At 38.1% G+C, this 22027-nt stretch overlaps 1 protein-coding gene across 1 annotated transcript in view; it reads right to left on the bottom strand.

The window, feature by feature from the left end:
* Positions 1-4165: 4165 nt before the first annotated feature.
* Positions 4166-22027, bottom strand: part of LOC139542301 (butyrophilin subfamily 3 member A2-like) — a 53021-nt gene continuing 35159 nt past the window's right edge. The window contains exons 7-10 of the mRNA XM_071347558.1: positions 12247-12537; positions 11552-11593; positions 8252-8453; positions 4166-4199 (exon numbers count right to left, since the gene is read on the bottom strand). Of these exons, the coding sequence (XP_071203659.1) occupies positions 4166-4199; positions 8252-8453; positions 11552-11593; positions 12247-12537 (569 nt within the window). The remainder of the gene's footprint in view (positions 4200-8251; positions 8454-11551; positions 11594-12246; positions 12538-22027) is intronic.

The following is a 22027-nucleotide window of genomic DNA, read 5'->3' as shown; positions in this document are numbered from 1 at the left end:
CGCTCTATCTAACCTACAGTCATACGTACTCAGAGCATGCTCTGACGTCGCTCTATCTAACCTACAGTCATACGTACTCAGAGCATGCTCTGACGTCGCTCTATCTAACCTACAGTCATACGTACTCAGAGCATGCTCTGACGTCGCTCTATCTAACCTACAGTCATACGTACTCAGAGCATGCTCTGACGTCGCTCTATCTAACCTACAGTCATACGTACTCAGAGCATGCTCTGACGTCGCTCTATCTAACCTACAGTCATACGTACTCAGAGTATGCTCTGACGTTGCTCTATCTGATCTACAGTCTTACGTACTCAGAGCATGCTCTGACGTTGCTCTATCTAACCTACAGTCTTACATACTCAGAGCATGCTCTGACGTTGCTCTATCTAACCTACGGTCATACGTACTCAGAGCATGCTCTGACGTCGCTCTATCTGATCTGCAGTCATACGTACTCAGAGCATGCTCTGACGTCGCTCTATCTAACCTACAGTCTTACGTACTCAGAGCATGCTCTGACGTTGCTCTATCTAACCTACAGTCTTACGTACTCAGAGCATGCTCTGACGTTGCTCTATCTGACCTGCAGTCATACGTACTCAGAGCATGCTCTGACGTTGCTCTATCTGACCTGCAGTCATACGTACTCAGAGCATGCTCTGACGTTGCTCTATCTGATCTACAGTCATACGTACTCAGAGCATGCTCTGACCCCTCATGATGATTTCAATATTGTGGCCACCACCCATATCAAAGTTTCTCTATTCATCCCTTCATACAAAACAGTTGACATGATTAATAGATTTCACCCCTTCATATAAAACAGTTGACATGATTAATAGATTTCATCCCTTCATACAAAACAGGTGACATGATTCATATATTTCATCCCTTCATACAAAACAGTTGACATGATTAATAGATTTCACCCCTTCATACAAAACAGTTGACATGATTCCTATATTTCACCCCTTCATACAAAACAGGTGACATGATTAATAGATTTCATACAAAACAGTTATCATGATTAATAGATTTCATCCCATCATACAAAACAGGTGACATAGTGGTGATATTGACTACTGTCTTCTATAGGGATTTAGTGGTGATATTGACTACTGTCTTCTATAGGGATTTAGTGGTGATATTGACTACTGTCTTCTACAGGGATTTAGTGGTGATATTGACTACTGTCTTCTATAGGGATTTAGTGGTGATATTGACTACTGTCTTCTATAGGGATTTAGTGGTGATATTGACTACTGTCTTCTACAGGGATTTAGTGGTGATATTGACTACTGTCTTCTATAGTGATTTAGTGGTGATATTGACTACTGTCTTCAACAGGGATTTAGTGGTGATATTGACTACTGTCTTCTATAGGGATTTAGTGGTGATATTGACTACTGTCTTCTATAGGGATTTAGTGGTGATATTGACTACTGTCTTCTATAGGGATTTAGTGGTGATATTGACTACTGTCTTCTATAGTGATTTAGTGGTGATATTGACTACTGTCTTCTACAGGGATTTAGTGGTGATATTGTCTACTGTCTTCTACAGGGATTTAGTGGTGATATTGACTACTGTCTTCTACAGGGATTTAGTGGTGATATTGACTACTGTCTTCTATAGGGATTTAGTGGTGATATTGTCTACTGTCTTCTATAGGGATTTAGTGGTGATATTGACTACTGTCTTCTACAGGGATTTAGTGGTGATATTGACTACTGTCTTCTACAGGGATTTAGTGGTGATATTGTCTACTGTCTTCTATAGTGATTTAGTGGTGATATTGTCTACTGTCTTCTACAGGGATTTAGTGGTGATATTGACTACTGTCTTCTATAGTGATTTAGTGGTGATATTGTCTACTGTCTTCTACAGGGATTTAGTGGTGATATTGACTACTGTCTTCTACAGGGATTTAGTGGTGATATTGACTACTGTCTTCTACAGGGATTTAGTGGTGATATTGACTACTGTCTTATATAGTGATTTAGTGGTGATATTGACTACTGTCTTCTATAGAGATTTAGTGGTGATATTGTCTACTGTCTTCTACAGGGATTTAGTGGTGATATTGACTACTGTCTTCTACAGGGATTTAGTGGTGATATTGACTACTGTCTTCTATAGTGATTTAGTGGTGATATTGACTACTGTCTTCTATAGAGATTTAGTGGTGATATTGTCTACTGTCTTCTACAGGGATTTAGTGGTGATATTGACTACTGTCTTCTACAGGGATTTAGTGGTGATATTGACTACTGTCTTCTACAGGGATTTAGTGGTGATATTGACTACTGTCTTCTACAGGGATTTAGTGGTGATATTGACTACTGTCTTCTATAGGGATTTAGTGGTGATATTGTCTACTGTCTTCTATAGGGATTTAGTGGTGATATTGTCTACTGTCTTCTACAGGGATTTAGTGGTGATATTGACTACTGTCTTCTACAGGGATTTAGTGGTGATATTGTCTACTGTCTTCTACAGGGATTTAGTGGTGATATTGTCTACTGTCTTCTACAGGGATTTAGTGGTAATATTGACTACTGTCTTCTACAGGGATTTAGTGGTGATATTGACTACTGTCTTCTACAGGGATCTAGTGGTGATATTGACTACTGTCTTCTACAGGGATTTAGTGGTGATATTGACTACTGTCTTCTACAGGGATTTAGTGGTGATATTGACTACTGTCTTCTACAGGGATTTAGTGGTGATATTGACTACTGTCTTCTACAGGGATTTAGTGGTGATATTGACTACTGTCTTCTACAGGGATCTAGTGGTGATATTGACTACTGTCTTCTACAGGGATTTAGTGGTGATATTGACTACTGTCTTCTACAGGGATTTAGTGGTGATATTGACTACTGTCTTCTACAGGGATTTAGTGGTGATATTGTCTACTGTCTTCTATAGTGATTTAGTGGTGATATTGTCTACTGTCTTCTACAGGGATTTAGTGGTGATATTGACTACTGTCTTCTATAGTGATTTAGTGGTGATATTGTCTACTGTCTTCTACAGGGATTTAGTGGTGATATTGACTACTGTCTTCTACAGGGATTTAGTGGTGATATTGACTACTGTCTTCTACAGGGATTTAGTGGTGATATTGACTACTGTCTTATATAGTGATTTAGTGGTGATATTGACTACTGTCTTCTATAGAGATTTAGTGGTGATATTGTCTACTGTCTTCTACAGGGATTTAGTGGTGATATTGACTACTGTCTTCTACAGGGATTTAGTGGTGATATTGACTACTGTCTTCTATAGTGATTTAGTGGTGATATTGACTACTGTCTTCTATAGAGATTTAGTGGTGATATTGTCTACTGTCTTCTACAGGGATTTAGTGGTGATATTGACTACTGTCTTCTACAGGGATTTAGTGGTGATATTGACTACTGTCTTCTACAGGGATTTAGTGGTGATATTGACTACTGTCTTCTACAGGGATTTAGTGGTGATATTGACTACTGTCTTCTATAGGGATTTAGTGGTGATATTGTCTACTGTCTTCTATAGGGATTTAGTGGTGATATTGTCTACTGTCTTCTACAGGGATTTAGTGGTGATATTGACTACTGTCTTCTACAGGGATTTAGTGGTGATATTGTCTACTGTCTTCTACAGGGATTTAGTGGTGATATTGTCTACTGTCTTCTACAGGGATTTAGTGGTGATATTGTCTACTGTCTTCTACAGGGATTTAGTGGTGATATTGACTACTGTCTTCTACAGGGATTTAGTGGTGATATTGTCTACTGTCTTCTACAGGGATTTAGTGGTGATATTGTCTACTGTCTTCTACAGGGATTTAGTGGTGATATTGTCTACTGTCTTCTACAGGGATTTAGTGGTGATATTGTCCAATACAGTTATTCAGGAGAAGTCTTTATCCTGATGTACAGCATTTTTATTCAAGTGTATTCATTAACAACAAGACTAAAAACATCCATAATACAAACACAGTCCAGTAACATGGTCCAAGGTAGCTTGTTCCTTCTAACAGGGGACCCAGTGGGGTAGCTTGTTCCTTCTAACAGGTTACCCAGTGGGGTAGCTTGTTCCTTCTATAAGGGGACCCAGTGGGGTAGCTTGTTCCTTCTAACAGGGGACCCAGTGGGGTAGCTTGTTCCTTCTAACAGGGGACCCAGTGGGGTAGCTTGTTCCTTCTAACAGGGGACAAAGTGGGGTAGCTTGTTCCTTCTAGAAGGGGACCCAGTGGGGTAGCTTGTTCCTTCTAACAGGGGACCCAGTGGGGTAGCTTGTTCCTTCTAACAGGGGACCCAGTGGGGTAGCTTGTTCCTTCTAACAGGGGACCCAGTGGGGTAGCTTGTTCCTTCTAACAGGGGACCCAGTGGGGTAGCTTGTTCCTTCTAACAGGGGACCCAGTGGGGTAGCTTGTTCCTTCTAACAGGGGACCCAGTGGGGTAGCTTGTTCCTTCTAACAGGGGACAAAGTGGGGTAGCTTGTTCCTTCTATAAGGGGACCCAGTGGGGTAGCTTGTTCCTTCTAACAGGTTACACAGTGGGGTAGCTTGTTCCTTCTAACAGGGGACCCAGTGGGGTAGCTTGTTCCTTCTAACAGGGGACCCAGTGGGGTAGCTTGTTCCTTCTAACAGGGGACCCAGTGGGGTAGCTTGTTCCTTCTAACAGGGGACCCAGTGGGGTAGCTTGTTCCTTCTAACAGGTTACACAGTGGGGTAGCTTGTTCCTTCTAACAGGTTACACAGTGGGGTAGCTTGTTCCTTCTAACAGGGGACCCAGTGGGGTAGCTTGTTCCTTCTAACAGGGGACCCAGTGGGGTAGCTTGTTCCTTCTAACAGGGGACCCAGTGGGGTAGCTTGTTCCTTCTAACAGGGGACCCAGTGGGGTAGCTTGTTCCTTCTAACAGGGGACCCAGTGGGGTAGCTTGTTCCTTCTAACAGGGGACCCAGTGGGGTAGCTTGTTCCTTCTAACAGGGGACCCAGTGGGGTAGCTTGTTCCTTCTAACAGGGGACCCAGTGAGGTAGCTTGTTCTGTCCTCTCTCTGTATTAAGGGCTGTACCCAGGCTGTACCCAGGCTGTACCCAGGCTGTATCCAGGCTGTACCCAGGCTGTATTAAGGGCTGTACCCAGGCTGTACCCAGGCTGTACTAAGGGCTGTATTAAGGGCTGTACCCAGGCTGTACTAAGGGCTGTACTAAGGGCTGTATCCAGGCTGTATGCAGGCTGTACTAATGGCTGTATTAAGGGCTGTATTAAGGGCTGTACTAAGGGCTGTATTAAGGGCTGTATCCAGGCTGTACTAAGGGCTGTATTAAGGGCTGTATTAAGGGCTGTACTAAGGGCTGTATCCAGGCTGTATGCAGGCTGTACTAAGGGCTGTATCCAGGCTGTATGCAGGCTGTACTAAGGGCTGTATTAAGGGCTGTATTAAGGGCTGTACTAAGGGCTGTATCCAGGCTGTATGCAGGCTGTACTAAGGGCTGTATTAAGGGCTGTATTAAGGGCTGTACTAAGGGCTGTATCCAGGCTGTATCCAGGCTGTACTAAGGGCTGTATTAAGGGCTGTACTAAGGGCTGTATCCAGGCTGTATTAAGGGCTGTATCCAGGCTGTATGCAGGCTGTATTAAGGGCTGTATTAAGGGCTGTATTAAGGGCTGTACTAAGGGCTGTATTAAGGGCTGTATTAAGGGCTGTATTAAGGGCTGTACTAAGGGCTGTATCCAGGCTGTATGCAGGCTGTACTAAGGGCTGTATCCAGGCTGTACTAAGGGCTGTATTAAGGGCTGTATTAAGGGCTGTACTAAGGGCTGTATCCAGGCTGTATCCAGGCTGTATTAAGGGCTGTACTAAGGGCTGTATCCAGGCTGTATTAAGGGCTGTATCCAGGCTGTACTAAGGGCTGTATCCAGGCTGTATTAAGGGCTGTATCCAGGCTGTATTAAGGGCTGTATCCAGGCTGTATTAAGGGCTGTACTAAGGGCTGTACTAAGGGCTGTATCCAGGCTGTATTAAGGGCTGTATTAAGGGCTGTACTAAGGGCTGTATCCAGGCTGTACTAAGGGCTGTATCCAGGCTGTATTAAGGGCTGTACTAAGGGCTGTATCCAGGCTGTACTAAGGGCTGTATCCAGGCTGTATTAAGGGCTGTACTAAGGGCTGTATCCAGGCTGTATTAAGGGCTGTATCCAGGCTGTACTAAGGGCTGTATCCAGGCTGTACTAAGGGCTGTATCCAGGCTGTACTAAGGGCTGTATCCAGGCTGTTTCCAGGCTGTATTACCTAGATACCACACCACCTTAGGCCTTATTGCTAATTAAATTATACTACAGGTCAGTGCCTGATCATACGTTTTCCAAGGGCAGCAAGCTGTAACATGAGCTGGTCTTTAAACCCATCCACAATGTGCTGCAGTCTAGTGTAACAGTCTAATGTCTAGACTGCAGACCACTTGATGGAGACGAGGGGTTTGAGTCCCATCTCGAACCACCCTCTGTCTACGCCCCTACTAGCTGTCTCCATCTCTACATTCCCCGCTGTACCGTCCAAATTTAAATAAAGATGATTAATAAAAATAAAAAAAGATAAAAAAACTCCATCCCGCTTGAGAGAGAAACAGAGAGAGAGAGAGAGACAGAGAGAGAGAGAGAGAGAGAGAGAGAGAGAGAGAGAGACAGAGAGAGAGAGAGAGAGAGAGAGAGAGAGAGACAGAGAGAGAGAGAGACAGACAGAGAGAGAGACCCTAACACACGTCTCTCTCTCATCTCTTTTCAAAATAAACTTTATTTAACCAGAAAGTCCTAACCAACCCAGTGCTGTCTTAGGTGGCTTCAACAGCCTGTCTTCCTCCTCTCGCCTGATCTTCTAGAGCATCAACAGCCTGTCTTCCTCCTCTCTCCTGATCTTCTAGAGCATCAACAGCCTGTCTTCCTCCTCTCTCCTGATCTTCTAGAGCATCAACAGCCTGTCTTCCTCCTCTCTCCTGATCTTCTAGAGCATCAACAGCCTGTCTTCCTCCTCTCTCCTGATCTTCTAGAGCATCAACAGCCTGTCTTCCTCCTCTCTCCTGATCTTCTAGAGCATCAACAGCCTGTCTTCCTCCTCTCTCTCCTGATCTTCTAGAACATAAACAGCCTGTCTTCCTCCTCTCTCCTGATCTTCTAGAGCATCGACAGCCTGTCTTCCCCTCTCTCCTGATCTTCTAGAGCATCGACAGCCTGTCTTCCTCCTCTCTCCTGATCTTCTAGAGCATCAACAGCCTGTCTTCCTCCTCTCTCCTGATCTTCTAGAGCATCAACAGCCTGTCTTCCTCCTCTCTCCTGATCTTCTAGAGCATCAACAGCCTGTCTTCCTCCTCTCTCCTGATCTTCTAGAGCATCAACAGCCTGTCTTCCTCCTCTCTCCTGATCTTCTAGAGCATCAACAGCCTGTCTTCCTCCTCTCTCCTGATCTTCTAGAGCATCAACAGCCAGTCTTCCTCCTCTCTCCTGATCTTCTAGAGCATCAACAGCCTGTCTTCCTCCTCTCTCTCCTGATCTTCTAGAACATAAACAGCCTGTCTTCCTCCTCTCTCTCCTGATCTTCTAGAGCATCGACAGCCTGTCTTCCTCCTCTCTCCTGATCTTCTAGAGCATCAACAGCCTGTCTTCCCCCTCTCTCCTGATCTTCTAGAGCATCGACAGCCTGTCTTCCTCCTCTCTCCTGATCTTCTAGAGCATCGACAGCCTGTCTTCCTCCTCTCTCCTGATCTTCTAGAGCATCGACAGCCTGTCTTCCTCCTCTCTCCTGATCTTCTAGAGCATCAACAGCCTGTCTTCCCCCTCTCTCCTGATCTTCTAGAGCATCAACAGCCTGTCTTCCTCCTCTCTCCTGATCTTCTAGAGCATCAACAGCCTGACTTCCTCCTCTCTCCTGATCTTCTAGAGCATCAACAGCCTGACTTCCTCCTCTCTCCTGATCTTCTAGAGCATCAACAGCCTGTCTTCCCCCTCTCTCCTGATCTTCTAGAGCATCAACAGCCTGTCTTCCTCCTCTCTCCTGATCTTCTAGAGCATCAACAGCCTGTCTTCCTCCTCTCTCCTGATCTTCTAGAGCATCAACAGCCTGTCTTCCTCCTCTCTCCTGATCTTCTAGAGCATCTACAGTCTGTCTTCCCCCTCTCTCCTGATCTTCTAGAGCATCAACAGCCTGTCTTCCTCCTCTCTCCTGATCTTCTAGAGCATCAACAGCCTGTCTTCCTCCTCTCTCCTGATCTTCTAGAGCATCAACAGCCTGTCTTCCTCCTCTCTCCTGATCTTCTAGAGCATCAACAGCCTGTCTTCCTCCTCTCTCCTGATCTTCTAGAGCATCAACAGCCTGTCTTCCTCCTCTCTCCATCGCTGATCCAGGACCCAGTAAAGGTTGCATCTCCATCATTTCAACTCTGTTACTCCCAGACTCATCTGTTGAAATAAAGAAAGGAGGATTCAGAAGGAAGCAACAACATTCACACAGAATAACCTGACCAGGAATTACTCATTAGACTCATAAAGCCTGAGGTCTTCTCTCCCTGAGGACAACAACATTAATAACCTGACCAGTAATTACACATTAGACTCATAAAGCCTGAGGTCTTCTCTCCCTGAGGACAACTACATTAATAACCTGACCAGTAATTACACATTAGACTCATAAAGCCTGAGGTCTTCTCTCCCTGAGGACAACTACATTAATAACCTGACCAGGAATTACTCATTAGACTCATAAAGCCTGAGGTCTTCTCTCCCTGAGGACAACTACATTAATAACCTGACCAGGAATTACTCATTAGACTCATAAAGCCTGAGGTCTTCTCTCCCTGAGGACAACTACAGTGGGGAGAACAAGTATTTGATACACTGCCGATTTTGCAGGTTTTCCTACTTACAAAGCATGTAGAGGTCTGTAATTTTTATCATAGGTACACTTCAACTGTGAGAGACGGAATCTAAAACAAAAATCCAGAAAATCACATTGTATGATTTTTAAGTAATTCATTTGCATTTTATTGCATGACATAAGTATTTGATCACCTACCAACCAGTAAGAATTCCGGCTCTCACAGACCTGTTAGTTTTTCTTTAAGAAGCCCTCCTGTTCTCCACTCATTACCTGTATTAACTGCACCTGTTTGAACTCGTTACCTGTATAAAAGACACCTGTCCACACACTCAATCAAACAGACTCCAACCTCTCCACAATGGCCAAGACCAGAGAGCTGTGTAAGGACATCAAGGATAAAATTGTAGACCTGCACAAGGCTGGGATGGGCTACAGGACAATAGGCAAGCAGCTTGGTGAGAAGGCAACAACTGTTGGCGCAATTATTAGAAAATAGAAGAAAATAGAAGAAGTTCAAGATGATGGTCAATCACCCTCGGTCTGGGGCTCCATGCAAGATCTCACCTCGTGGGGCATCAATGATCATGAGGAAGGTGAGGGATCAGCCCAGAACTACACGGCAGGACCTGGTCAATGACCTGAAGAGAGCTGGGACCACAGTCTCAAAGAAAACCATTAGTAACACACTACGCCGTCATGGATTAAAATCCTGCAGCGCACACAAGGTCCCCCTGCTCAAGCAGGCGCATGTCCAGGCCCGTCTGAAGTTTGCCAATGACCATCTGGATGATCCAGAGGAGGAATGGGAGAAGGTCATGTGGTCTGATGATTCAAAAATAGAGCTTTTTGGTCTAAACTCCACTCGCCGTGTTTGGAGGAAGAAGAAGGATGAGTACAACCCCAAGAACACCATCCCAACCGTGAAGCATGGAGGTGGAAACATCATTCTTTGGGGATGCTTTTCTGCAAAGGGGACAGGACGACTGCACCGTATTGAGGGGAGGATGGATGGGGCCATGTATTGCGAGATCTTAGCCAACAACCTCCTTCCCTCAGTAAGAGCATTGATGATGGGTCGTGGCTGGGTCTTCCAGCATGACAACGACCCGAAACACACAGCCAGGGCAACTAAGGAGTGGCTCCGTAAGAAGCATCTCAAGGTCCTGGAGTGGCCTAGCCAGTCTCCAGACCTGAACCCAATAGAAAATCTTTGGAGGGAGCTGAAAGTCCGTATTGCCCAGCGACAGCCCCGAAACCTGAAGGATCTGGAGAAGGTCTGTATGGAGGAGTGGGCCAAAATTCCTGCTGCAGTGTGTGCAAACCTGGTCAAGAACTACAGGAAACGTATGATCTCTGTAATTGCAAACAAAGGTTTCTGTACCAAATATTAAGTTCTGCTTTTCTGATGTATCAAATACTTATGTCATGCAATAAAATGCAAATGAATTACTTAAAAATCATACAATGTGATTTTCTGGATTTTTGTTTTAGATTCCATCTCTCACAGTTGAAGTGTACCTATGATAAAAATGACAGACCTCTACATGCTTTGTAAGTAGGAAAACCTGCAAAATCGGCAGTGTATCAAATACTTGTTCTCCCCACTGTACATTAATAACCTGACCAGGAATAATACATTAGACTCATAAAGCCTGAGGTCTTCTGTCCCTGAGGACAACTACATTAATAACCTGACCAGTAATTACACATTAGACTCATAAAGCCTGAGGTCTTCTCTCCCTGAGGACAACAACATTAATAACCTGACCAGTAATTACACATTCGACTCATAAAGCCTGAGGTCTTCTGTCCCTGAGGACAACTACATTAATAACCTGACCAGTAATTACACATTAGACTCATAAAGCCTGAGGTCTTCTCTCCCTGAGGACAACAACATTAATAACCTGACCAGTAATTACACATTCGACTCATAAAGCCCGAGGTCTTCTGTCCCTGAGGACAACAACATTAATAACCTGACCAGTAATTACACATTAGACTCATAAATCCTGAGGTCTTCTCTCCCTGAGGACAACAACATTAATAACCTGACCAGTAATTACACATTAGACTCATAAATCCTGAGGTCTTCTCTCCCTGAGGACAACAACATTAATAACCTGACCAGTAATTACACATTAGACTCATAAAGCCTGAGGTCTTCTCTCCCTGAGGACAACAACATTAATAACCTGACCAGTAATTACACATTAGACTCATAAAGCCTGAGGTCTTCTCTCCCTGAGGACAACAACATTAATAACCTGACCAGTAATTACACATTAGACTCATAAAGCCTGAGGTCTTCTCTCCCTGAGGACAACAACATTAATAACCTGACCAGTAATTACACATTAGACTCATAAAGCCTGAGGTCTTCTCTCCCTGAGGACAACAACATTAATAACCTGACCAGTAATTACACATTAGACTCATAAAGCCTGAGGTCTTAAATATAATCATTGAAATCATTCTGTGTGGAAAAACAACATATTTCTAGAGGTGGGTGACATCAATGGGTAATTTTTTCCTATCTTGGAGAGTTGGTGATATGTGACTGTATGTTACAGGAATGTGGGACAGACAGACAGACAGACAGACAGACAGGCAGGCAGGCAGAGACAGACAGGCAGACAGGCAGACAGACAGACAGGCAGGCAGTAAGGCAGATACTTACCAGAGTGATCAACATCAACATCATCTGTATTTGGATATATACCTAAAAGACCAGAGTCAGTTAGAAAATAACAAGATCTCCAACTAAATCTGTTTCCTCTCTAAATTAATAACACCTTGGATTGACACAGTGAATAAAGACCTTAAAGACCAGAGTCAGTTAGAAAATAACAAGATCTCCAACTAAATCTGTTTCCTCTCTAAATTAATAACACCTTGGATTGACACAGTGAATAAAGACCTTAAAGACCAGAGTCAGTTAGAAAATACCAAGATCTCCAACTAAATCTGTTTCCTCTCTAAATTAATAACACCTTGGATTGACACAGTGAATAAAGACCTTAAAGACCAGAGTCAGTTAGAAAATACCAAGATCTCCAACTAAATCTGTTTCCTCTCTAAATTAATAACACCTTGGATTGACACAGTGAATAAAGACCTTAAAGACCAGAGTCAGTTAGAAAATACCAAGATCTCCAACTAAGTCTGTTTCCTCTCTAAATTAATAACACCTTGGATTGACACATTGAAAAATTGGCAATGAATTTACCTCACATCGGCTCAAACCTGGTTTTAGCTGCTCAATCAGTAAAGACGGTAGTTTGTAGAAACGTTGAATTGAATTTGAAAACTATGACAACATAAAACAAGATTTTTTCCCCCAGTGATATGAATCCAACAGAGAGTTTTTCTTACCCAGTTCTTCTCCCAGAAGGTTTATGACTCGATCAGGTTCTTCTTTCAGTATGTCTAGGACTAGATCAGGTTCTTCTCTCATCAGACTCTTGTAAAAAGCTGATTTCACCTCTTCCCCGCCTGAATCTACGGCCGTAAACAGAAGCCTCATCTTCTCCACGGGGGTTACAGCAGCAGAGATATCACGATAATCCTGTTCTTGGATCATGGACGTCAGGGCCTCTGCTATGGGCGTCGCATTGGTAACCCTGTCAAGGAGCTTCGGCCTGCGCGCGTCCAGAAACCCGACAACTGGTTAGAAAAGAGAAAGATATATTACATTTAGACCGCACACATTCACAAGGAGATTATGTCTCTGTATTATCAGAAAATAAATGAATAAAGAACTCATATTTTTCCTCAAGTCCAAATGTTGCTGTAAAAAATGATTAACTCTGCAGGAGTTCATATTATATGAGAGGTTATAACCTACAGTTCATATTATATGAGAGGTTATAGACAGTTCATATTATATGAGAGGTTATAGACCTACAGTTCATATTATATGAGAGGTTATAGACCTACAGTTCATATTATATGAGAGGTTATAGACCTACTGTTCATATTATATGAGAGGTTATAACCTACAGTTCATATTATATGAGAGGTTATAACCTACAGTTCATATTATATGAGAGGTTATAGACCTACAGTTCATATTATATGAGAGGTTATAGACCTACAGTTCATATTATATGAGAGGTTATAACCTACAGTTCATATTATATGAGAGGTTATAGACCTACAGTTCATATTATATGAGAGGTTATAGACCTACAGTTCATATTATATGAGAGGTTATAGACCTACAGTTCATATTATATGAGAGGTTATAGACCTACAGTTCATATTATATGAGAGGTTATAGACCTACAGTTCATATTATATGAGAGGTTATAACCTACAGTTCATATTATATGAGAGGTTATAACCTACAGTTCATATTATATGAGAGGTTATAGACAGTTCATATTATATGAGAGGTTATAGACAGTTCATATTATATGAGAGGTTATAGACAGTTCATATTATATGAGAGGTTATAGACCTACAGTTCATATTATATGAGAGGTTATAGACCTACAGTTCATATTATATGAGAGGTTATAACCTACAGTTCATATTATATGAGAGGTTATAGACCTACAGTTCATATTATATGAGGCTATATGAGAGGTTATAGACCTACAGTTCATATTATATGAGAGGTTATAGACATACAGTTCATATTATATGAGAGGTTATAGACCTACAGTTCATATTATATGAGAGGTTATAGACCTTCAGTTCATATTATATGAGATGTTATAGACCTACAGTTCATATTATATGAGAGGTTATAACCTTCAGTTCATATTATATGAGAGGTTATAGACCTACTGTTCATATTATATGAGAGGTTATAAACCTACAGTTCATATTATATGAGAGGTTATAACCTACAGTTCATATTATATGAGAGGTTATAACCTACAGTTCATATTATATGAGAGGTTATAGACCTACAGTTCATATTATATGAGAGGTTATAGACCTACAGTTCATATTATATGACAGGTTATAGACAGTTCATATTATATGAGAGGTTATAGACCTACAGTTCATATTATATGAGAGGTTATAGACCTACAGTTCATATTATATGAGAGGTTATAGACCTACAGTTCCTATTATATGAGAGGTTATAGACCTACAGTTCATATTATATGAGAGGTTATAACCTACAGTTCATATTATATGAGAGGTTATAGACAGTTCATATTATATGAGAGGTTATAGACCTACAGTTCATATTATATGAGAGGTTATAGACCTACAGTTCATATTATATGAGAGGTTATAGACAGTTCATATTATATGAGAGGTTATAGACCTACAGTTCATATTATATGAGAGGTTATAGACCTACAGTTCATATTATATGAGAGGTTATAGACCTACAGTTCATATTATATGAGAGGTTATAACCTACAGTTCATATTATATGAGAGGTTATAACCTACAGTTCATATTATATGAGAGGTTATAACCTACAGTTCATATTATATGAGAGGTTATAGACCTACAGTTCATATTATATGAGAGGTTATAGACCTACAGTTCATATTATATGAGAGGTTATAGACCTACTGTTCATATTATATGAGAGGTTATAGACCTACAGTTCATATTATATGAGAGGTTATAGACCTACAGTTCATATTATATGAGAGGTTATAGACTGTTCATACTATATGAGAGGTTATAGACCTACAGTTCATATTATATGAGAGGTTATAGACCTACAGTTCATATTATATGAGAGGTTATAGACCTACAGTTCATATTATATGAGAGGTTATAACCTACAGTTCATACTATATGAGAGGTTATAACCTACAGTTCATATTATATGAGAGGTTATAGACCTACAGTTCATATTATATGAGAGGTTATAGACCTACAGTTCATATTATATGAGAGGTTATAGACCTACAGTTCATATTATATGAGAGGTTATAGACAGTTCATATTATATGAGAGGTTATAGACCTACAGTTCATATTATATGAGAGGTTATAGACCTACTGTTCATATTATATGAGAGGTTAAAGACCTACAGTTCATATTATATGAGAGGTTATAGACCTACAGTTCATATTATATGAGAGGTTATAGACCTACAGTTCATATTATATGAGAGGTTATAGACAGTTCATATTATATGAGAGGTTATAACCTACAGTTCATATTATATGAGAGGTTATAGACCTACTGTTCATATTATATGAGAGGTTAAAGACCTACAGTTCATATTATATGAGAGGTTATAACCTACAGTTCATATTATATGAGAGGTTATAGACCTACAGTTCATATTATATGAGAGGTTATAGACAGTTCATATTATATGAGAGGTTATAGACGTACAGTTCATATTATATGAGAGGTTATAACCTACAGTTCATATTATATGAGAGGTTATAGACCTACAGTTCATATTATATGAGAGGTTATAGACCTACAGTTCATATTATATGAGAGGTTATAGAACTACAGTTCATATTATATGAGAGGTTATAACTTACAGTTCATATTATATGAGAGGTTATAGACCTACAGTTCATATTATATGAGAGGTTATAGACCTACAGTTCATATTATATGAGAGGTTATAGACCTACAGTTCATATTATATGAGAGGTTATAGACCTACAGTTCATATTATATGAGAGGTTATAGACCTACAGTTCATATTATATGAGAGGTTATAGACCTACAGTTCATATTATATGAGAGGTTATAACCTACAGTTCATATTATATGAGAGGTTATAGACCTACAGTTCATATTATATGAGAGGTTATAGACCTACAGTTCATATTATATGAGAGGTTATAACCTACAGTTCATATTACATGAGAGGTTATAGACCCACAGTTCATATTATATGAGAGGTTATAACCTACAGTTCATATTATATGAGAGGTTATAGACCTACAGTTCATATTATATGAGAGGTTATAGACCTACAGTTCATATTATATGAGAGGTTATAGACCTACAGTTCATATTATATGAGAGGTTATAGACCTACAGTTCATATTATATGAGAGGTTATAACCTACAGTTCATATTATATGAGAGGTTATAGACCTACAGTTCATATTATATGAGAGGTTATAGACCTACAGTTCATATTATATGAGAGGTTATAACCTACAGTTCATATTACATGAGAGGTTATAGACCCACAGTTCATATTATATGAGAGGTTATAACCTACAGTTCATATTACATGAGAGGTTATAGACCCACAGTTCATATTATATGAGAGGTTATAGACCTACAGTTCATATTATATGAGAGGTTATAGACCTACAGTTCATATTATATGAGAGGTTATAGACCTACAGTTCATATTATATGAGAGGTTATAGACCTACAGTTCATATTATATGAGAGGTTATAGACCTACAGTTCATATTATATGAGAGGTTATAGAACTACAGTTCATATTATATGAGAGGTTATAACCTACAGTTCATATTATATGAGAGGTTAAACCTACAGTTCATATTATATGAGAGGTTATAGACCTACAGTTCATATTATATGAGAGGTTATAACCTACAGTTCATATTATATGAGAGGTTAAACCTACAGTTCATATTATATGAGAGGTTATAGACCTACAGTTCATATTATATGAGAGGTTATAGACCCACAGTTCATATTATATGAGAGGTTATAGACCTACAGTTAATATTATATGAGAGGTTATAACCTACAGTTCATATTATATGAGAGGTTATAGACCTACAGTTCATATTATATGAGAGGTTATAGACCTACAGTTCATATTATATGAGAGGTTATAGACCTACAGTTCATATTATATGAGAGGTTATAGACCTACAGTTCATATTATATGAGAGGTTATAGACCTACAGTTCATATTATATGAGAGGTTATAGACCTACAGTTCATATTATATGAGAGGTTATAACCTACAGTTCATATTATATGAGAGGTTATAGACAGTTCATACTATATGAGAGGTTATAGACCTACAGTTCATATTATATGAGAGGTTATAACCTACAGGTAATATTATATGAGAGGTTATAGACCTACAGTTCATATTATATGAGAGGTTATAGACAGTTCATATTATATGAGAGGTTATAGACCTACAGTTCATATTATATGAGAGGTTATAGACCTACTGTTCATATTATATGAGAGGTTATAGACCTACAGTTCATATTATATGAGAGGTTATAGACCTACAGTTCATATTATATGAGAGGTTATAGACTGTTCATACTATATGAGAGGTTATAGACCTACAGTTCATATTATATGAGAGGTTATAGACCTACAGTTCATATTATATGAGAGGTTATAGACCTACAGTTCATATTATATGAGAGGTTATAACCTACAGTTCATACTATATGAGAGGTTATAACCTACAGTTCATATTATATGAGAGGTTATAGACCTACAGTTCATATTATATGAGAGGTTATAGACCTACAGTTCATATTATATGAGAGGTTATAGACCTACAGTTCATATTATATGAGAGGTTATAGACAGTTCATATTATATGAGAGGTTATAGACCTACAGTTCATATTATATGAGAGGTTATAACCTACAGTTCATATTATATGAGAGGTTATAGACCTACTGTTCATATTATATGAGAGGTTAAAGACCTACAGTTCATATTATATGAGAGGTTATAACCTACAGTTCATATTATATGAGAGGTTATAGACCTACAGTTCATATTATATGAGAGGTTATAGACAGTTCATATTATATGAGAGGTTATAACCTACAGTTCATACTATATGAGAGGTTATAGACCTACAGTTCATATTATATGAGAGGTTATAACCTACAGTTCATATTATATGAGAGGTTATAACCTACAGTTCATATTATATGAGAGGTTATAGACAGTTCATACTATATGAGAGGTTATAGACCTACAGTTCATATTATATGAGAGGTTATAACCTACAGGTAATATTATATGAGAGGTTATAGACCTACAGTTCATATTATATGAGAGGTTATAGACAGTTCATATTATATGAGAGGTTATAGACCTACAGTTCATATTATATGAGAGGTTATAACCTACAGTTCATATTATAAGAGAGGTTATAGACCTACAGTTCATATTATATGAGAGGTTATAGACAGTTCATATTATATGAGAGGTTATAGACCTACAGTTCATATTATATGAGAGGTTATAGAACTACAGTTCATATTATATGAGAGGTTATAACCTACAGTTCATATTATATGAGAGGTTATAGACCTACAGTTCATATTATATGAGAGGTTATAGACCTACAGTTCATATTATATGAGAGGTTATAGACCTACAGTTCATATTATATGAGAGGTTATAACCTACAGTTCATATTATATGAGAGGTTATAGACCTACAGTTCATACTATATGAGAGGTTATAGACCTACAGTTCATATTATATGAGAGGTTATAGACCTACAGTTCATATTATATGAGAGGTTATAACCTACAGTTCATATTATATGAGAGGTTATAACCTACAGTTCATATTATATGAGAGGTTATAGACTGTTCATATTATATGAGAGGTTATAGACCTACAGTTCATATTATATGAGAGGTTATAACCTACAGTTCATATTATATGAGAGGTTATAACCTACAGTTCATATTATATGAGAGGTTATAGACGTACAGTTCATATTATATGAGAGGTTATAGACAGTTCATATTATATGAGAGGTTATAGACCTACAGTTCATATTATATGAGAGGTTATAGACCTACAGTTCATATTATATGAGAGGTTATAGACCTACAGTTCATATTATATGAGAGGTTATAGACAGTTCATATTATATGAGAGGTTATAGACCTACAGTTCATATTATATGAGAGGTTATAGACCTACAGTTCATATTATATGAGAGGTTATAGACCTACAGTTCATATTATATGAGAGGTTATAGACCTACAGTTCATATTATATGAGAGGTTATAACCTACAGTTCATATTATATGAGAGGTTATAGACAGTTCATATTATATGAGAGGTTATAGACCTACAGTTCATATTATATGAGAGGTTATAGACCTACAGTTCATATTATATGATAGGTTATAGACAGTTCATATTATATGAGAGGTTATAGACCTACAGTTCATATTATATGAGAGGTTATAGACCTACAGTTCATATTATATGAGAGGTTATAGACCTACAGTTCATATTATATGAGAGGTTATAGACCTACAGTTCATATTATATGAGAGGTTATAGACAGTTCATATTATATGAGAGGTTATAGACCTACAGTTCATATTATATGAGAGGTTATAACCTACAGTTCATATTATATGAGAGGTTATAGACAGTTCATATTATATGAGAGGTTATAGACCTACAGTTCATATTATATGAGAGGTTATAGACCTACAGTTCATATTATATGATAGGTTATAGACCTACAGTTCATATTATATGAGAGGTTATAGACCTACAGTTCATATTGTATGAGAGGTTATAGACCTACAGTTCATATTATATGAGAGGTTATAGACCTACAGTTCATATTATATGAGAGGTTATAACCTACAGTTCATATTATATGAGAGGTTATAACCTACAGTTCATATTATATGAGAGGTTATAGACATACAGTTCATATTATATGAGAGGTTATAGACCTACAGTTCATATTATATGAGAGGTTATAGACCTACAGTTCATATTATATGAGAGGTTATAGACCTACAGTTCATATTATATGAGAGGTTATAACCTACAGTTCATATTATATGAGAGGTTATAGACCTACAGTTCATATTATATGAGAGGTTATAGACCTACAGTTCATATTATATGAGAGGTTATAGACCTACTGTTCATATTATATGAGAGGTTATAACCTACAGTTCATATTATATGAGAGGTTATAGACCTACAGTTCATACTATATGAGAGGTTATAGACCTTCAGTTCATATTATATGAGAGGTTATATACAGTTCATATTATATGAGAGGTTATAGACAGTTCATATTATATGAGAGGTTATAGACAGTTCATATTATATGAGAGGTTATAGACCTACAGTTCATATTATATGAGAGGTTATAGACCTACAGTTCATATTATATGACAGGTTATAGACCTTCAGTTCATATTATATGAGAGGTTATAGACCTACAGTTCATACAATATGGGAGGTTATAGAACTACAGTTCATATTATATGAGAGGTTATAACCTACAGTTCATATTATATGAGAGGTTATAGACCTACAGTTCATATTATATGAGAGGTTATAACCTACAGTTCATACTATATGAGAGGTTATAGACCTACAGTTCATATTATATGAGAGGTTATAGACCTACAGTTCATATTATATGAGAGGTTATAGACCTACAGTTCATATTATATGAGAGGTTATAACCTACAGTTCATATTATATGAGAGGTTATAACCTACAGTTCATATTATATGAGAGGTTATAGACCTACAGTTCATATTATATGAGAGGTTATAGACCTACAGTTCATATTATATGAGAGGTTATAGACCTACAGTTCATATTATATGAGAGGTTATAGACCTACAGTTCATATTATATGAGAGGTTATAGACCTACAGTTCATATTATATGAGAGGTTATAGACCTACAGTTCATATTATATGAGAGGTTATAACCTACAGTTCATATTATATGAGAGGTTATAGACAGTTCATACTATATGAGAGGTTATAGACCTACAGTTCATATTATATGAGAGGTTATAACCTACAGGTAATATTATATGAGAGGTTATAGACCTACAGTTCATATTATATGAGAGGTTATAGACAGTTCATATTATATGAGAGGTTATAGACCTACAGTTCATATTATATGAGAGGTTATAACCTACAGTTCATATTATATGAGAGGTTATAGACCTACAGTTCATATTATATGAGAGGTTATAGACCTACAGTTCATATCATATGAGAGGTTATAGACCTACAGTTCATATTATATGAGAGGTTATAGACAGTTCATATTATATGAGAGGTTATAGACCTACAGTTCATATTATATGAGAGGTTATAACCTACAGTTCATATTATATGAAAGGTTATAGACCTACAGTTCATATTATATGAGAGGTTATAGACCTACAGTTCATATTATATGAGGCTATATGAGAGGTTATAGACCTTCAGTTCATATTATATGAGAGGTTATAGAACTACAGTTCATATTATATGAGAGGTTATAACCTTCAGTTCATATTATATGAGAGGTTATAGACCTACTGTTCATATTATATGAGAGGTTATAATCCTACAGTTCATATTATATGAGAGGTTATAACCTACAGTTCATATTATATGAGAGGTTATAACCTACAGTTCATATTATATGAGAGGTTATAGACCTACAGTTCATATTATATGAGAGGTTATAGACCTACAGTTCATATTATATGAGAGGTTATAGACAGTTCATATTATATGAGAGGTTATAGACCTACAGTTCATATTATATGAGAGGTTATAGACCTACAGTTCATATTATATGAGAGGTTATAGACCTACAGTTCATATTATATGAGAGGTTATAGACCTACAGTTCATATTATATGAGAGGTTATAACCTACAGTTCATATTATATGAGAGGTTATAGACAGTTCATATTATATGAGAGGTTATAGACCTACAGTTCATATTATATGAGAGGTTATAGACCTACAGTTCATATTATATGATAGGTTATAGACAGTTCATATTATATGAGAGGTTATAGACCTACAGTTCATATTATATGAGAGGTTATAGACCTACAGTTCATATTATATGAGAGGTTATAGACCTACAGTTCATATTATATGAGAGGTTATAGACCTACAGTTCATATTATATGAGAGGTTATAGACAGTTCATATTATATGAGAGGTTATAGACCTACAGTTCATATTATATGAGAGGTTATAACCTACAGTTCATATTATATGAGAGGTTATAGACAGTTCATATTATATGAGAGGTTATAGACCTACAGTTCATATTATATGAGAGGTTATAGACCTACAGTTCATATTATATGATAGGTTATAGACCTACAGTTCATATTATATGAGAGGTTATAGACCTACAGTTCATATTGTATGAGAGGTTATAGACCTACAGTTCATATTATATGAGAGGTTATAGACCTACA

Source organism: Salvelinus alpinus, chromosome 2 (genome assembly GCF_045679555.1).
Source record: "Salvelinus alpinus chromosome 2, SLU_Salpinus.1, whole genome shotgun sequence".
Classification (NCBI taxonomy): domain Eukaryota; kingdom Metazoa; phylum Chordata; class Actinopteri; order Salmoniformes; family Salmonidae; genus Salvelinus; species Salvelinus alpinus.
Note: the sequence above shows the minus strand (reverse complement) of the source record. Positions and strands in the feature narration are given on the sequence as shown.